General features: G+C 34.9%; 1 protein-coding gene across 1 annotated transcript in view; it reads left to right on the forward strand.

The window, feature by feature from the left end:
- Positions 1-18,353, forward strand: part of ACSL3 (acyl-CoA synthetase long chain family member 3) — a 56,474-nt gene extending 38,121 nt beyond the window's left edge. The window contains 9 exon segments of the mRNA XM_032225990.1: positions 189-260; positions 2,794-2,866; positions 2,869-2,936; positions 3,354-3,525; positions 3,712-3,786; positions 7,260-7,451; positions 8,577-8,691; positions 11,109-11,266; positions 14,386-18,353. Coding sequence (XP_032081881.1) covers positions 189-260; positions 2,794-2,866; positions 2,869-2,936; positions 3,354-3,525; positions 3,712-3,786; positions 7,260-7,451; positions 8,577-8,691; positions 11,109-11,266; positions 14,386-14,549 — 1,089 coding nt within the window. The 3' untranslated portion in view covers positions 14,550-18,353.
- Positions 18,354-19,559: the final 1,206 nt, after the last annotated feature.

The following is a 19,559-nucleotide window of genomic DNA, read 5'->3' on the forward strand; positions in this document are numbered from 1 at the left end:
CTAAATACAAAATAAAAGAGTTTGTCTTATTTTAAAATAAAATCAGTGCTTTTTTGTATTTCTGACAAAATATTGTTGGGTTATTTTCTGAAGTTACAGTAAAACCTTTTCCTTTAGTATAAGCTACATTGTGAACAAATAAAACAGATTCAATAAAGACTGCATTATTTTGTTCATTTTTCTTTCAGTCATCTAAAATAAAGAAAGGGAGTAAAGGTGATGTGTCTACATTGAAGCCAACTTTAATGGCAGCTGTTCCAGTAAGTTGATGTCTGCAACTATAAAATAATGTTTAATATATGTGGAAAATATTTTGTGAACAGTGTGTAAGCTTTGTGATTATGGAGAGTGTGTTTTAAAGAAAAATAATTCATATTTATGTATTGTATGCTTAGAACCTTCTTAAAATGCATGAATAAAGAGTGATTGATTGTTCCAGGCTGAGTAAACAGAACCTGGAATATAAGGGAGCCAACATCCAGGGACCAAGTTCACTGACCAAATGAGCAAGCACAGCTAATAGGCAACATAGTGTTTAACAACTTTTCCTTCTAAATGGGTAAAACAATTAGATAGGAACAAGAAATAGCCTAGTTATTACCCTAGGAAATACCCTAGGAAATGCACATAAAATGCAGATGCAGCCGATTGAGCATATCTGGCTTGGTAGAATACTTATTTGAAAAAATGCTTAAACCATATTTAATTTGGAATGAGCCTCCACAAAGCTAAATGGAATTTTAGGTGCATCATTACTTTACAATACTGCTACATATTGTTGTGATAGAATAAATGTATAAGCACATTACAGTTTATCACTGTTTGATGTAATTTATTTCTACAACTAGGAAATCATGGATCGAATATTCAAAAATAAATTTCATGAATTGAGTGGGTATTAACTAATCAATGACTTTAACTATTCCACTAAATTTTGCATTGATCAAAATATAATTCAGCTACGTATCTAGTTCTAGGGAATATATTTTAAGAAGAATTTGGACTAATTAGAATGGGGATCAGAGAATGACAGTGAGGATAATTGGGGACTAGAAATTAAGCCTTGTGAAGAAACATTAAAGGGAATTGAGAATGTTGACTTTTGAGAAGAGAAAGCTAAGGGTATGTAAATACATGAAGGGTCTTGCAGAGAAGACTAAGGTTTTTATTCTACAGGACAGAATATGGAAGGGTGAAGGGTATTGATCAGGATAGGGGCTACTACAGAAAAATGCACTTTTCCTAGGTCCCACTAGATGTAATATTTAAGGAAAGGAATCTGGATTGTGCCCAGTTTACTCAACTGATGGGGAAACCATCCTGCAAATAATTTTTCCCTCCAAACATTTTTATTAAGTTATTAAGTATTATAAAATACAAAAGTAAATAAAAGAGCAATGAGGAAGGCAGGGAGAGAGAAAAGAGAAGTGAAAAGCCCAAAGTCAAGGTTACATTCTTTTACACATCAAACATGAAATTCAGAAGCAGTTTCCAGTTTTCTTTAATCAGAGTAGTCAGTTTTGCCATTTCAGCCAATGGCAAAACCACCCTGCAAATAATTTGATTTTGTGCCATGTAAAGCTTTAGAGGAGATAACCAGTACCTAGAATTTGTATCCACAAAGAAATAAACTTGAAATCTGTGCAGCCTTCATAATAGCGGTATGATATGGACATGTACCACATATGTATACTACATTGTTTTAAACATGTAATATTAATTAGAATTTAATAACTACAAATGAAAAGAAGCTTATAAAATTCTTTTAAACATATAGTATTAGTTAGAATCTGATAACTACAGATTAAAAGAAGCTTATAAAATTTTCCTTTTTTTGCTTTTCATTCCCATTTCAGCTGTTTGCACCTTTTCCCATGAAAATGACATATGATTAATTTAAGGTGCTACAGAATAACTAAAAATGCAACTTATTTTCTAATTATGCTTCATGCCTCATATTATTTGACAGCTTTATTAAAAAAAGTTCTATTAATGACATTGATGTATGGAAATTATTTAGGCATTTATGTCTTTTAAACATTTGAGTTTAAAAGATAATCAAGCAACGAATTAGCGAACACCTAGAAGTAAACAAAGTAATAGCCAAAAGCCAACATGGTTTTGTCAAAAACAGATCATGCCAGACCAATCTTATTGCATTCTTTGACAAAGTGACAAAATTAGTGGACCAGAGGAATGCCATCGATATAGTTTACTTGGACTTCAGTAAGGCATTTGATAAGGTAGACCATAACTTACTACTAGATAAAGTAGAAGAATGTGGTTTGGACAGCATCACCACCAGATGGATTCGTAACTGGCTGACCAACCGCACTCAACGTTTAGAATTACATCATGTAATTCCTTGCTTGAAAAAACAAAATAAAAGCAAAAAGCAGTTTCCTGTGCTCTATGATACTATGCATTCTTCTTTCTTCTGTCTTCCAGGCTTTCAAAGGCTCCAATCATACAAAATGTATAAATAATCATTATAGCCTTATGTTAAAGTAGTGCTTAGGCACTTGAAAAGTAATGTGAATTGAGCATGGGAAAAAAATTGGGGACCATTGTAATAATTTTTGATTACTTTTTTTTTCAGTAATAGTTTCAAAGCTTTGCCTTTTATGTGAAATTGTATTATTATATGTTTGAATTATTGGAGAATTCATATTATTGGGGAAATCTTTTATCTAATGTTAAACCATATAGTACCTCTTCCAGATTACTGTAATGGAGTAAATGTATAACCATGGCAATTTATCTCTGCTTGATGTCATTTATTTCTATAACTAGGAAATCATGGATCGAATCTACAAAAATGTTATGAATCGAGTTAATGAAATGTCCAGTTTTCAGCGCAATTTGTTTACTTAGCTTATAATTACAAGATGGAACAGATTTCAAAAGGCTACAGTACTCCAGTATGTGACAGGTTGGTAAGAGAGTTTGATTTGTTTTTCTCTAAAGAGCAACATTTTCATGAAGGGCTGGTACGCTCCAAAAAAGAGCCCATTTGGGAAATGATAGAAGTTAAGCTTATAAAACAGTAATGTTATTCTGGAGAGTTACTTCCAGCTACACTGTTTTAAAAGAAAATAATAACTATTGTATAATATATCTGTCTTTTACTGTAACATGCTTTCTTATTAGGGTGTGTTCTACTGAGAAGGGGATAATTTATTTCTTGGTAGTCATGTATAGGATGCAATTGCATTTTTCCTAAAACATCATTTTGCAAAATTAGTTAAATCTTCTGATTAGTTATATATGCCATGCCAGTTAAACTGATGTTTTTAAGTAAAGAAACAACTTCTTCATGTTCTTCTTCCTCCCCACTCCTCTCTCTCTTTTAGCCTGTTTTCCGGAAAGTCCGGATGCTGCTAGGTGGGAAGATACGGGTCTTACTGTGTGGAGGAGCTCCACTTTCTGCAGCAACTCAGAGATTTATGAACATCTGTTTTTGTTGTTCTGTGGGACAGGGCTATGGCCTCACAGAATCCTCTGGGGCTGGAACAATTACAGAAGGTGAGTAGTATTTGTAAATCAACATGGCAGTAGATTGTAACAATATATAACTGCTTATTATCAGCATACTGGATGATATTATTTCAAAACACTGACATTGCATATTGTTAGTTGTTCAGATTCATGATAATTGCTACTGAAACTATGTCTGAATTTTTGATTATATTTTATTTTCCTAAATTTCAGTTTGGGACTACACAACAGGCAGAGTGGGAGCACCCTTAATTTGTTGTGAAATCAAGCTGATGAATTGGGAAGAAGGTAGGAAAATGTTTTAATGATTGTGTGATGGTTCTTTTTGGAAAAGGTTGAATACATTAACATATCAGAAAGGCTTGATTGTTAGTGGCATAAATGAGGGCAGGTTCTGTATTTAGTTTTTCTGAGTTTTAAACTAAGCCTCTCCGAAGCTCTGAAGCATTTGCAGGACATGTGGGCATTACGTTGATGACTTCCTGGGGTGTTTGTGTGTATGTGTTCTTCCTCAGTCATTTTGAGAAGTTTTTTTATTTTTTAAAGAACATAAAATACAAGCACATTTTCAATAATTTTGCTATCAAAATTTGATCGGACATGGTTCTGAGCTCTTAGGTTCCAGCCCCAGAGGATTCTGTGAGGCCATAGTCCTGTTGCTGACCATTTTAGATTGTTTCAGTCCTACTAAGTTTAAGACCAGCACCTCAAACTATCTTGTTCTAGGTTTGTATAGTTCCCACCAACATGTTGTGAAATGCCTCTTAAATCCTGTCAAAGTAAAGGGGGAGCTGAGATCTTGAACCTCTTACTAAATTGCAATGACTGAAAAAATCAGTGATTATCTCTTTTCCTCCAACATAGGAAATGAGAGATTTTGAATTTTTCACCCCATATAATGCTGATGCCATTATCTTTTGGAATTACGGACATTGTTTTTCATATTATGTTAATATCAGTTACATTTATTTGCTGCATATTTCATTGTGAGTCTATTCTAGACGGTTTACAATAATAAAAAGGAAGAAGAAATGAAAAAGAGTTTTAAACAGAACAGAAGTTAGATAATAGAACAATAAACTTTCTTAGACATAAATAAACAAACGTTTTATGATTATGTGGCATCCACCATATTAACAAAAATTAAAGTAGTTATCCAATGAAAGGCAGTATATATAGCTTATAAAAATAAATCTTAAATGTAGCACATATGTCACTAGTGGTGATAAGCCAAGAGAAAATATAATCATCTTGGTAAGATGGAATCCTATGAAGTTCAATTTTCACAGAAAGATTGTGTATAGACTAATTCTTCCATTGTAAGTGGATTTTTTATTTCAGTATAAAATATTAGTAGTATTGTTGATATTATGTGATTGTCCCAAGGCACAGACATTGATCTTGTTATCTCAGGAGAATATTTTATTTATATATTACTAAAACTCTACTGTCAGTTTTTCTCTTTGCAACCTTAAATTAGCCCAAATGGTGCCTCATAGTATATTTTGAATCCTTGGGAGGGCTCAGGCAACTCACGTTCAATAGAATAGCTCTGCAGCAACCAGATAATTCAAATGAAGCAATGCAGATAGTCCAAATGAACAGACATGACTAGAATACACAGATAGATTTTCTTAACTACTAATTCGAACGGTTGTTTCCTGCAAATGTCCCCTCCCAACCCCTCACCTATAATCTCTCTTGGGAGGGGCCAATCAACAACCACCTGTGCTTAATCATCTTCTGTGAGTCTGCCTACGGAGTTGCTGCTTCCGTTTCTTAGCCCTTCTCAATCTCAATCAGGGACAAACTGCCTTTGATCCTCCTCACTGCTCCATGCCTCAGGCGCCTCCTGGTGGCCAACCAGCCTTTCTGGTCCCTGCTCTGAGTCTGAACCCTGCCCAGGGTCCTCCACATCATCCAGGGCAGACTCATATGGTTCCTCGCTATCCGAGTCCATCAGCAGCTCAACCGGATCCTGCTGGGCCACAACAGAGGCCTATCTGACACAGGGTGAATTTGGGGGCATACAATAAAACCAACAATTTACACACGTGCTAAAACCATTTAAAACATTTCAATTAATATTAAAACCAAGATCAAAATGTTATATGTGTTGTAGCTACTATGCAGGTTCTCCTGCTGTCAAGAGGGATTTCTGAAAGAAAGAGAATTAGCATCTAATGTGTGTATGTCGACACCTTTTTAAGTATTATCAAGAAACCATAAACATTTGCAGAAGCATACAGATTTTTTTTCATTTGTAATATAGAATATAGAAGTACGTGCATGATACATGCTGACAACTCAGGAACAGGTCGGGAAAACTTTGCTGACACCTGCTTTTTAAATATATATTTTCTAGCTGGACTTCCTATAGCCAGATCTTAAAATAAGTAATCTGTCACATGGTACACATAAAATTAACAAAAAATATTTTTTTAAATGCAAGATGACAAATATTAATACTTTTTGCATGTATATTCTATTTCAAGTAGTTAGGGTTCTTTCACTAAATATTGCATTTTAAAATTACATACTTTAAGCATTATCAATAAATATTAAGTGAAAAGACTACACAGAAGAATTGCTGGCCTTAAAATCTTATTTCTATAATATTTGCAATGCCTTTATCAAAATTCTCATAAATTATTTTTGCTGTTTATACTTGAATCACACAATGGAAAAATTTAGTCACTGTTAATAAGATAAATATAAAAGGCTAGTACTGTGGAGCTGGGCACTCTAACTGTGGTAACAGTAGCTTATACTGGATTTAGCTAAAGAAGGCCTTGAATTTCAAATATTTATTATAGGTGCCATTTTCGGGCTATTACCTACACTATCTTTTTTACTTAACCTGTTTTGCATAATTTGTTTGTAATTACATCATTACTGAAAAAGTTAACCTTTGTTTTTACTCTGCAACCTGAGTTTATCTTGAATGTTTTGGGAATGATAGAAAGAAAATGAACATTGCATTTTGATTCCAAGCCAAGTCAGCTCTTTTGGATTTATTTTCTTGAACAGAATTTATAGACTTGATAGAACTTCATTTCAGTTTCTTAGCTAAGCAGATGACCAGTGTTGAATGATAGAACAATCACTTCCATGTAGGATGCTGGAATGACAGCTGTGAATTCATTGTTTAGAATTATGCCTGCAGCTTTAATTATTGTATTACACAATTCACTATGTCTAGTTGAACCATTTGCATAGTAGCTGTGTGTGTGTGTGTGTGTGTATGTGTGTGTGTGTGTGTGTGTGTTTGAATACTTTCTAGTCCATGAAAGTGTTTTATTGTAGAACTCTTCCAGTCCACATTTTCAGTGTATCCTTAGTGTATGGTAGTTTAATGCTAGCATTTCCACACAACATTAATAAGCAACCTACTTGGTTCTTTTTTTCACTGGGAACAGCTGAAGAACCCATGTGTTTCTTACTTATCTATATGAACTGGTTGTTTCTCTCCATAGAAGTCAACATTTAACAATATTCCATGCCTTCTTTTCCTTTCTTGTTTTCTCACATAATAACACAGCATTCCTGTTTATATATAATAATAAACCAAAACTAGCACATTAAAAATTAGAGTTGCTAACTACATCATTGGCTGGAACAGGAACAAATTTATGGAAATCCTGTCTTGCTGCTTTTTCTATGTATGATAGTGCATATATATATGTGTGCAGCTTTGAAAAAAAATGTGTCCGTATATACAAATTCACTTGTGTTGAATTTGAAATATATCTGTTCTATAGGTGGATACTTTAATACAGATAAACCATACCCTAGAGGTGAGATTGTTATTGGTGGTCCAAACATAACTATGGGATACTACAAAAACGAAGAACGAACCAAAAGTGATTTTATGGTTGATGAGAATGGACAGAGGTGGCTCTATACTGGAGATATTGGGGAATTCCAATCAGATGGGTGTCTAAAAATTATTGGTGAGTGTAGTGTGCAGAACTTAAGTAATTGAAATACTTTTTGTTGCAAAATCATTTAACTATGGTAGAATTGGTTCTCTATTACTTATTTGAATATATTTAATGCTATATGCTATATGCATGTTCTATTGATAGTTCGTTTCTTATTTATTTTCAATATGTTGGAGAATCAGTTTGGTATAGTTTGGTATAAGCATCAGGTTAAAAACTGGTATACCAAGAATTTTAAACGGGTGGGCTGCTGGGGGTTCACAAGTACTCGGAGAACCTCTAGCTAAGTCTATGTACAGTTTGGAGAACCCCCAAATCCCACTCCTGGCTGGCCCCGACCATGCCTTCTCTCTCAGGTGTCCCCACGTGACCCTATTTTGGATGCAGGTAAGTGCAGGGCCCGAATGGAGGGTTGGGGAGGGTGAAAAACTGGCCTATCCAAAGTTCAGGAAGGCCGGAAAGAGGCCTGTTTCTGGCCTCCAGGGGGCCTCCAGAGTCTGGGGAGGCCATTTTATTCCTCCGGAGTCCAGGGAGGGCAAAAACACCGCCCACCCCCTGTGGTGCTGGAGGCTCACTAGGCCATGCCCACCATGGCCATACCCACCCAGCAACTGGGCAGAAAACCCCTTGCTAAAAAGTTTTGAAGCCCACCCCTGGTTCTAAACCTATTTTAGGCATAAAGCCAGTGGGTGACCTTGGGCCAGTCACATTTTCTTTGTCCTAAGAAGGAGATGATGGCAAACCACTTCTGAAAAACTTTGCCAACAAAAATGCAGGGATTTGTCCAGACAGCCTCCAAGGACAAGATTGAACAGAGGAAAACAGAACCTTTGATTCATTGGATTTATTAAGGCTCTCCCTAGAAGAGGCCTGTAACATTAGATTAGTCTTCTCTAGCTGAAGCAACTTCCAAATATATAGAGTTATGTTCTCAGAATTCCTAGTCAGTGGTGATTGGTAAGAATTCTAGGTGTTGAACACAACACACTGGGACGAGTGTAAGACACAATTTATTAAATTTACGCATTCTTACAATCAGAATGAATAGTAGGACCATCATAAATCTAACCTTTTACATATAATTTTCATGTTCTTTATTCATTATAGCATTCATTTTAATTTCCCATTCAATAGATCGTAAAAAGGATCTTGTAAAGCTTCAAGCAGGTGAATATGTTTCTCTTGGTAAAGTTGAAGCAGCTTTGAAGAATTTTCCCTTGGTAGATAATATTTGTGTATATGCAAGCAGGTAAGGCAGTATAACTTTTTGTTCATTTTTGCATGGGCAACAAATATTTTCTAGAAATGTCTTTCTTGGTATTGTGTATTTTTATGAAAAAAACAGTAATTGCCTTTTAAACCTGTTCACATTTTGTGGAAAAAATATATTTCTTTTGGCTGTACTCAACATTAGGCACTATTAGGTTACTTCAGTTAATGCTGAATTATTGTCCAGAAATGCCCATATGTAGCTCTTTCTGAAAGATAGCTGTTGATAGGGTTTTTTTTCTCCCAATGCCCCCAGAATCAGAATTTTTATACAATCCCTCAACTAGAGCCTGTTTGCTTCTTACAGCTGTGTATACTAGAAGGAGACTTTTTAAAATCCTGAAGATCTCCTTCCCACAGCTATCTCACCGGGCAGGTTCCCTAGAGTGTTTTGAAGCCCTGACTCACCATCACCTTTCTCTGCCCTTTTAAGAAAAATAAAGAACTCCAAATAAGAGAAGAGAAGTAAAGAATAGATTTTTGCCTGAGGAAAAAGATCATGTTTCTGCCTGACTGACTTTATTGTTTGTTTTTCATTTTGTGTTTTTAGTTGATAGAGCATTAACTCTCAAATTCCAAATCTCTTTTGTCTCTTCCTTAATAATTCTAGATGTTTAACAAATTAAAGCCCTCTAGTCATTAGATGAAAAGATAGTGCTGACTTTTCCTGACTTTCCTATTATTTTATCACTACTAGTCTAAGATTTCTCTATTCTCCCAATTTAACATATTTTCATTATTTTGATGTCCAAATTCTGTTTTGTTATTTTGGTTTTATCAGACCTTGCAGTTAAGTTCCTTGTAGATAAGGTATGATAATAATAATAAAACTGATTATTAATGCTTAGGATAATAGTTACATTACTTTTTATTTATATTATTTCAGTTTTGAATCATGTATTTTTATTTTACATTCTTAATTTTATACTGTAAACTGACTAGAGAAATTATGTAGCAGTATAAAATTATTATTTAAAATATATCAAATGTTCAGGCTGGATATGGCATTTTTGTCTACCTAGCAACTCCTTTCCAAGGACCTGGGATAGACAGATGTGGATGTTTGATAGCATTACATGCTCATAAAATTTGGGGATGCCACAAAACTTGAGGAATTGCCCTGGAAGACAGGCTCAAGGTTCAAAAGAATCTTGGAAGACTTCACTTTGGCCTATCAAAAAATGTTTTTTGGTTATACAAAATACAAGGTTCTAGGTACTTAGGAAAAATCAGTTGCACAAGTACAAGAGAAATGGTACCTGGCTTAGTGGTAGTACTTTTTAAAGAGATATCTGGATGTTTTGGTGGGTCATATAAATGTAAGCCAGTAATGTCCTGCAGCTGCCAAAAAAGCCAGTACAGTTTGGTTTTTTAAAATAAAGGTATGGTACTCATAAGCCCACAGTAAAAAAAAATGCTGAGTGACAAAGATGGTAAAAAACTTTGAGATTAAATCCTACAATGAGGTTGAAACCTTAAGAAGATAATTTTAAGGCTTGTAGAAATCTTCCATTACATCAGTGGATGTCACGAGGAAGAGGGTGTAGACTTATTCTCTGGAGCACCCAAGAACTAATGAGTGAAAGCTTTTTAGTCAGAAATCCAAATTTGAAATGAGGAATAATTTCCTGACAGTTATGAAGCAATTCAGCCTGCTTTCTGAAGTTGTGAATGCTATTCAGTGGTTGGATACTGCCAGTTTAACAACTGGTTCAGAGAGCGTGGGCTTTGCACACATGCGTGGTTTGCGCATGTGTGGTATGCGCACGCATGCAGAGCTGAACATGGACATTTAGAAGCTTAGCTGCTTACCTTCCAAATCAGCAACGGTAAAACAGCTGTTGTGGTGGGCGAATCAGCTATGCCACGCGATTGAGATCAACTAGAAAGCAGGAAATAAAGGACAGGCTAGAGCAGGAATGGGTGGGTGGGCCCAGCTGATCATCGAAGCTACCAGTTTGCCTGAATCGGTAGAATCCCACCCCAATGTTATTTCACTGAACCTTTTCAAGAAAATATTGGATATATATTTCTCCAGGATGGTATGAGAATTTCTGTACTGAGCATAGGGTTGGATCAGAAGGCCTCTAAAGTCTCTTCCAACATTGGCAGTTAAAGGAATCTTCCATAATGCCATTATGTTGCTAAATATATCTGATTTATAACCAGTGTGATGGATTTGCTGCATTTTTGAGGAACATAAAAATAATGTAATAAGAGCTGTGAAAAAATAGGGATGCTGTTACAATTGAAACCTTTGTAACTAAAGTAATATTTCTTCTATATATTTGTGGGGGAGGTTTTTAGAAAAATATAATAGCATGTAGAAGATTACTAATGTTTTATAAAACAGATGAGCAACTTAATTATGAAATTGTACATATCTCTTTCTATTAGTTTCCATTCTTATATCATTGGATTTATTGTGCCAAATCATAAAGAACTTAAAGAGTTAGCAAGAAAGAAAGGATTCAGAGGAACTTTGGAAGAGATTTGTAATAATTCTGAAGTGGAGAAAGAAGTACAGAAACTTTTAGCTGAGGCTTCTAGAACAGGTAAGTTACCAATTTTGTTCAAGTTATCATGTAAAACAAAATTATTAAGAATTCATAAATTTACTAGTATCCCCTAGAGATATTCTGAAATATATTCTTAAGATTCATATTTATTTTGATTATAACAGAATAGGGACAAACAAATCCTATAGGACTACCCAAACGTGTATCAACACCCTGTTTCCCATTATGACAAACCAGATGATTCCAAGAAGCCCACCATCAGAATATGAAATATACTTTCTCTTTGGAAGGAGGCATGCTGGCCAAAATATTAAATTTTGTTCTTCCCTTGGTTGCCATTTCTGCAACCAGGACCCCTGTCTACCAAAGAAATGTCCAATGTGTCTTGTCATCCCTTTCAGTCTTGATCATATAGGCTAGAAAATTCTTCTCAAACCCAAAGGTTCAGCCACTGCATTATTTTACATTCTGGCCTGCCAATTTCTCCTGGAGTTCACCCAAGGATATATTTCTAAGAAGATGTGGGGGAAAATGACAAAACATGCTTGTTGTAGCTTTCTATTAGAGATAGGTTGCTCCTGGATTGGGGACCGGATTGGGTGAACCAGTAGTGGCGGTGGAGGCTATGCCCACTCGCCCGGATACTTTGTGCATAAGCATTGCACATGAGTAAACCAGTAATAAAAAAATGGAACCCCACCACTGCTTTCTGTGTATTGTAAAGATTCTTCATAAAGAAAATTGAAGTGCAGAAATTGCCTTGCCTATAAATTTCTACTCCCAGGGATCTAAAGTATCTATGAAGGTTGCCTCGAAGTCAAAGAGGCAACCAGAAACCTTAATACCAGTCCCCATTATTCCAGCTAAAGCATCTATTCAGCACTGATTCCTCAAGGTTGGTTCTTCTTTTGGGGTTAGTTTTCTAATAAGTCTTTTAACAACACAGGTCCAGAAGAGCTGCTTTGTAGCACATGCTATTTAAATGCCTGATGCATCACTTCATAATTGTACCCAGATACCTCTGTCCCACTTCAACCTATGTCAGGAGCAGTCAGGATGTAATCGTTTCTTTGCAGAAGAATGCAAAAAATAACACCTAATGCTTAAAAAATAATCAACTTCCAATCTGAGCAACAGAACACTGAAAATACTTCAATCTGAAATAACCAAGTTTCTAGAATAAGACATCAAAACAGCTTTTTCAAAGATGCATAAACAATATGAAAATATTTCTGTGCATGTACAAAATAGTTTTCAGTGCCATCCTCCTGCTACTATTACTCACATGCAGATTTTCTTTGAAATAATTAGTTACTATGAGAACTGATTACAGGGCCAGATGAATTGCATTCCAGGTTATTGAAGGAAGTTTTATATATAGGTAGTCCTTGACCTATGACCACAATTGGGACCAGAATGTTCGTTGTCAAGCAAGGCAATTATAAAGTGAGTTGTGCCTGATTTTGCTACATTTTTTTTGCCAGAACCATTAAGCAAATCACTGCAGTTGTTAAGTGAATCTGAATCTTCCCACATACTTTGCTTGCTTAGAAGCTACTGGGAAAGTTGCAAATAGCAATCACATGATCCCAGAACACTGTAACTATCATAAATATATGCCGTTGCCAAGCCCAAATTTTGATCATGAGACCCCAGGGATGCTGCACTGATAGTAAGCGTGAGGGCTGGTTGTAAGTCACTTTTTTCAGTGCCATTGCAACTTTGTTCACTGAATGGTTAGAGGTCAAGGACTACCTGTATTGTACTATATTTAGAAAATCCTGGAAAAATATAAATAGTGAAACAATGCCTCTGTTTTTAAAATGGAAAAAAGATCCAGGGAACCACAGGTTTCATACTGATGCTTTGGGATAGTTTAGAATTTCGGTTCTGCCTTAAACACAGAGCCAACTGGGTGACTTTGGTCAGTCTTTCTTTCACATCTTTAAGAAGAAAGCAGTGGCAAATTATTTCCAAAAATATCACGAAGAAAACTTTAGGGACTAAAAGTCAAGAATGTCTTGAAGATATCCTTCACCCATCACAAAAAAACCTTGGCAATAATTCTGTTACAAACTAAATATATGCCATTGATCAAGTTATATCTAGACTTTATGGTTAGATTTGGGTACCATAGTTAAAAATAATTTAGGCAAATTCAAAATAATTCAGAACAGTGGAATGAAAATTATTAGAGGACTAAAAATCAGGCTCTGTGAAGACATATTGAAAGTAGCAGGAATTTTAATCATAGGAAGCGAAGAAAATATATTGCCTGGATAAAACCTAAATCTCTACTCCAGCTGCTCCCAACTTTTTGGGCACCAGGCACCGATTCCATGGAGGGCACTTTTTCCACAGAGTAAGAGGGCATGGTTTCGTGTGCTGCCTGGATCCTTTGTCTGCACAGATGGGGCATCATTCACTTGCGTGGCCAGGTTCCTGGGATACCGCAGAATGGTGCCAGATCATGGCTGGAGTTGGGGACCCCTGCTCTACTCCATTGTTCCAGGATATGGGCTACCAAATAATGCATTTTAAGTTGTAGAAGGTAGATTCTAACTGAATAGTTCAGAATATTTTTTTTCTAACATTAAAACAATGGAAACTGTTACCCCACTACTTTTGCTAGATATGTTCAGAGAGGCTGGCTAGCCTTCCATCAGGGATACTTTAAATAGGGATATTTTAAATTCATCCACTGAACTGGGCACTGGACTTGATTGTGCAAATACTATACTGCATTCTAACTTTTATGATTTGACTTCTCTCACTGAGTTGTGTAAGTGCTTTTTAAAGACTTCAGAGCTATCCATCTTTAAATTTTGGTTCCAGACACTTCAATAACAAATACTACATGGTATTTCTTAAAACTTGCTACCCTTTTTATGATCCTAAATTTTAATATTATTTCAAAATATTAGAGAAAAAGTTCTTTCCCACACTATATGTTTCTTAATATTTGTAATTGCCATATCCCTGATTCTAGGGGAAATAATCCAGAGATTTTAGAGGTTTCCTAAGCCTTTAAAAGTGTTAAAATTTATCTTTTATCTTTTTCTGCATCCATTCCAAGTTTATAGCATTTTTTCCAGGATTATAATAACCTTTTAAATATATAATTTGTAAGAATATTTTTTATCTTTCTGTTACAGCTAATCTGGAGAAATTTGAAATTCCCCTCAAAATTCGGTTGTCCCCTGAACCTTGGACCCCTGAAACGGGTTTGGTGACAGATGCCTTCAAACTAAAGCGTAAAGAGCTTACTGCACATTATCAAGAAGATATTAATCGAATGTATGGAACAAAAGTAAAATAACTCATCCCTCTCTTTTTCTCTCTGTCTTTTTTTATTTTATATCACTTTGCTATGGTGAGCTCAGATCAAATAGGAAATACTTGAACTCTTAAGTCCTACCACTTGGGACCAACCTTAAAACATCTCTCCTTCCTTTTAGCATTTGCTGTTATTTCTGATATCATCACCATCTTTAAACTTGCAGGATTAGTAAAATTCTAAGACAGCAATTTTTTGTCTGTCTTCATTTGTTCCAGTCTCTTGACCTATCTTGTTAATGTGCGGATTTTCCTATAAGTCCATTTGTACTACCATGATTTTGAAGCCTCAAATTTTTAAACCGGATTTATAGATCCTGTATAATGTTCTGTTTATTTGTAACTTTTTTGAAGTTTGGCTAAATAGAGGAAGAACATGGCTATAAAACAAATTATTATTCTAAGTCTTTTTTACATGCAGATTTAAATATTCAAAGCTATCAATGTGAAATTATGTACAATGAAATCATTTATAGTTGAAAATCATTGTTAGCTTGAAGATGGAGGTTATTTGTTGCTGTGCAATTATTTTGGATCAAATTATAAGAGAAATCGTCTGAGATTCTGACTAATAGAGAACAACTGAAATATATGCCTGACAATTTCCTCCTCCATATATATTTTATTTTTAATCTCAATAAGGAAAATGGTCATGGCAAATGCTGTATGTGTGAGAACACCTGCAAAACAAAGTATATCAATATTTTACTTGTGCAGAGAATGCTGTCACATAGAAAATGTTACATCTGTGAATCACCTACCTAACACAGGTAATTCACTTTTCAAAATGCATTTAGACCATTTCACAAAAATTGAATTATCGAAACTAGTGAGCTCAGTTTTAATTGAATTACATTTTGATTGGTAATGTGTTTTACTCAATGGGTCTTTTATTGTATTGATTGTATTGTTTTACAGTTCAGGCCTATTCCTTTGTGTGTGTAAATCAACAGTTCAATTAAATAAATTTAAAGTCCATTATGGCCATTTCCTGCATGAGTCACCTAAAATGGATCAGCATTCTTGCATACTTTTCAATAGGGAAGAGGGTGTGGTGAGGTGGGAAAGTTCCCTGTATCACTTTATAATGGATTGTGTACTTGGAGTCTATTTCCATTGAACCATTGTTTGTTTTTATATTCTCTTTGTTTTAACTGTCATGAATGATAATAGAAGTGACATTTTAATTACCTGGTTATAGGAATCTTGGTGGTATTATTTGGAAAGAATGTTTGTAAACAATTCTTACTAGTTAATTATGCTTGTGGACATAATCTATGACAATTTTCTTTGGATTTCTAAACATTGTTTTATGCACTATATGGTCCCTTTGAAATAGTACTGAACATGTTTGGCTCTTGACCATCTGCTGTTGTTCATATAGATGTTTTTTGCAAAGCAGAGCAGACCTGACCCCAAACTGGGAAAAGCCCAGGTGGACAAGGAAAGTGTTTTTTTCTTGCCATTCAAGAAATGGTATTTGTTCTCTTCTGCATGAATATCTATTTCATGATGATATAAATTAGTTCCATATATATAAGGTCTAAATATGAGTTTTATTTATCCAATTATATAGGCAATTTTAGAACATAAAACATATATCTAATGTTATTTGCAAATAGCAAAATGCTTTTATTTCTTTTCTGTGATGCAACAAACTAGCACACCTTATGATTTTTAATCTGCATCTGAGTAATGCGGCAATGATTACCAAATTGTTTTGAATACTGTTCAGCCAGCTTTAAGTACTTTTGAAACTTTTGGCTTCAGTTGACAATTTAGTGCTTGTTGCTTCTTCTTTTTTTGTCTGAAATGGTGGATTTCCAATTGTTTAATTTTGCATAGACTCTGCTATTCTATGTTTGCCACAATAGCTTTTATTTGAGAAACAATACAATTTGATTGCCTTTTAATTAGAAAGACAAAAATTGTCTACAGTGGAACATTTTCTTCTAATATGCAGAGATTAGAACAGGAGGTTATTTATAATGGTTAGTGCTTTATTTTTTGGAAAATTAATCTGTACTAAGAGTGATCTGTATTGGGTTCCAGTTCATGAGAACGTTATTCTGCTTACCACATAGAATGAAATTGGTCAGTGGAAAAATGCAAATTTAAAAGTCTCATTATTAAATCAACAATGTGTTTTTCTGTTAAAATTCACTTTAAGTATACTTTATAAAAAAAATGAAAACTAGGTGTGTGTTGTAAAAAACCCCTAATTGATATTGTCTGGATTTCACATATTTCTAGTTCTATTATATAAAAACTGGGTGTGACATTTGGATGCAAATAATCATCTGTTTTAATATTTGGATTCTATGGGGCTAATCGCTTTCACTGATATTTCTAGAATTGTTTAAATTTATTCCTCCATTCGAAGGACTATGTGAGGAATTGAAATATGTAATGGGAGTAACTGCACACTGTGCTCTTCCATATGTTTTCAGTCCCAGACTTCCTTGTGTAGAGGTTTACAACAAAGGGGGTATAGATGTATGGGCTACATAGAATGTGGTGCAATATACACCTTTCTCTCCCCCTACAAAACTTAGAACCATTATTCAAATAGGTTTACACTTTAAAAATGCTTATGATATAATTTCCTCTACTGAGGTTCTTCACATGGAATTACAATAGGAAATATCTCATTATTACTATGTAATGTTTTTATGCCTGTAGTTTTTTGATTGGGTAATAAGCAGATTTGCTGTATTTATGTTAAACCCTTAGGCTTTACAGATGTGTGGGATCATTGACTTTTTCTCATTGGAAAGAATTAGTTTTCAAAGACTAATTACAGCAGTAAAAGTGATTATGGTCATCTTCCCATTGACTTATTGCCAAGGTATATTTGTTTCATGTTTCATCTCCACAATATGTGGACAAAAATACAATAATGTTAATGGGGGCAATCACGTGCATGTTTTTTGCCTTGTTGTCTTCCCTTTGAAAACGAGATAAGAACTGAAAAGCTTGTTTCTTCGTCAATAAAATTTCAGTCTCTGGGTGTGGGTATGCTGCATGAAAGAGTCAAAGCACTACTTCCACCTAGTTTTAGTTCATTTCACTTAGATGGAATCCCATGGAAATTCTGTTAAAAATAACTATAGTAGCAGTTGTTATATCCTTAGTGTCAGAAAACAGTTTTCAGTGGATGCAGTTTACAGATAGGCTACTTCTGTTTACCTCAGGGGAAACTGTCCTTTAGCAGTAAAATATTTTGCTGGATTTGAAAGCTATTTTGCCACAATTGCTAAATACAGTGTGCAGTTAAAACCATAATAAAGCCCTATACCTGTGTTATAGATTCTCATTTGCTTTAAACAAAGTTAAGAAAAACATATTTAGTTGAAACACAGATGAGTTTCGTCCATTAAAGCTTGAGATTTTGTGCAATAACTCAAGAAAATTGAAATCCTTTGAAAATAACATAACAATAAACAAGTTTGTTTTTCTGTTTTTCATTTCCACTTATTTTTATTTTTCAAGTATATTCATTGTTAATGTTCTTTTATATTGTAAAAAATTATTTGCAACAGATATCTTCTAACCAGGTAAAAAGAGGGGAATTTAAGGCTGTATCCATATTACATCAAACTAAAATGGAACTGGATGACCAGTTGTTCTAGCAATTGGTTATTTAATGTAAATTCATGAACTTGGTTATTATTATGAATGGCCTACAATGTGTCTATTACTACAGAGTTTTATTGTATGATTATTTATTTTTCATTGGACATTTCATTGGACATTGGACAAAATAAAATTGAGTTTCACAAGTTTATTTCCTTTTTGTATCTGAGTTTTCTCTTTAGGGGCATTAATTCTAATCCTGACTTCCCAGAATGAGGTGAGCAGCAAGTGGCCTTATAGATATCTTCAGTTTGCACAAAGAATGAATTTTGTTGTTTTAATGCCTAGATAATCACAATCATTACATTAGGTCACATTCTCTTTTCCCATTACCCATCTTGCTTGTGCGAGCATTAAAGAAGAAAAGTGGCTTGAAATACTTCTTAGCTCAAACAATGCCTATTAGTCAGAAGAAAAAATATTTTAAAATGTAATCTTCTAATTTTTGTAAGCAGTTGAGCATTTTGTCTTAAATTAGTAAGTTGCTATAAAAAATGATGACTATGAACCAATACCAAATATAGTGTAGTGAGGGCTACAGAGAGATACAGTGGAACAAAAAAATATTTAGTCAGCCACCAATTGTGCAAGTTCTCCCACTTAAAAAGATGAGAGAGGCCTGTAGTTGACATCATAGGTAGATCTCAACTGTGAGAGACAAAATGAGAAAACAAATCCAGACAATCACATTGTCTGATTTGGAAAGAATTGTTTTGCAAATTATGGTGGAAAATAAATATTTGGTCAATATCAAAAGTTCATCTCAATACTTTGTTATATATCCTTTGTTGGCAATGACAGAAGTCAAACGTTTTCTGTAAGTCTTCACAAGGTTGGCACACACTGTTGCTGGTATGTTGGCCCATTCCTCCATGCAGATCTCTAGAGCAGTGATGTTTTAGGGCTGTCACTGGGCAACATGGACTTTCAACTCCCTCCAAAGGTTTTCTATGGGGTTGAGATCTGGAGACTGGCTAGGCCACTCCAGGACCTTGAAATGCTTCTTACGAAGCCACTCCTTCATTACCCGGGCGGTGTGTTTGGGATCATTGTCATGCTGAAAGACCCAGCCATGTTTCATCTTCAATGCCCTTGCTGATGGAAGGAGGTTTGCACTCCAAATCTCATAATACATGGTCCCATTCATTCTTTCCTGTACACGGATCAGTCATCCTGGTCCCTTTGCAGAAAAACAGCCCCAAAGCATGATGTTGCCACCTCCATGCTTCACAGTAGGTATGATGTTCTTTGGATGCAACTCAGCATTCTCTCTCCTCCAAACATGACGAGTTGTGTTTCTACTAAACAGTTCTACTTTGGTTTCATCTGACCATATGACATTCTCCCAATCCTCTTC

The sequence above is a fragment of the Thamnophis elegans genome, chromosome 10 (assembly GCF_009769535.1).
Source record: "Thamnophis elegans isolate rThaEle1 chromosome 10, rThaEle1.pri, whole genome shotgun sequence".
Taxonomy (NCBI): domain Eukaryota; kingdom Metazoa; phylum Chordata; class Lepidosauria; order Squamata; family Colubridae; genus Thamnophis; species Thamnophis elegans.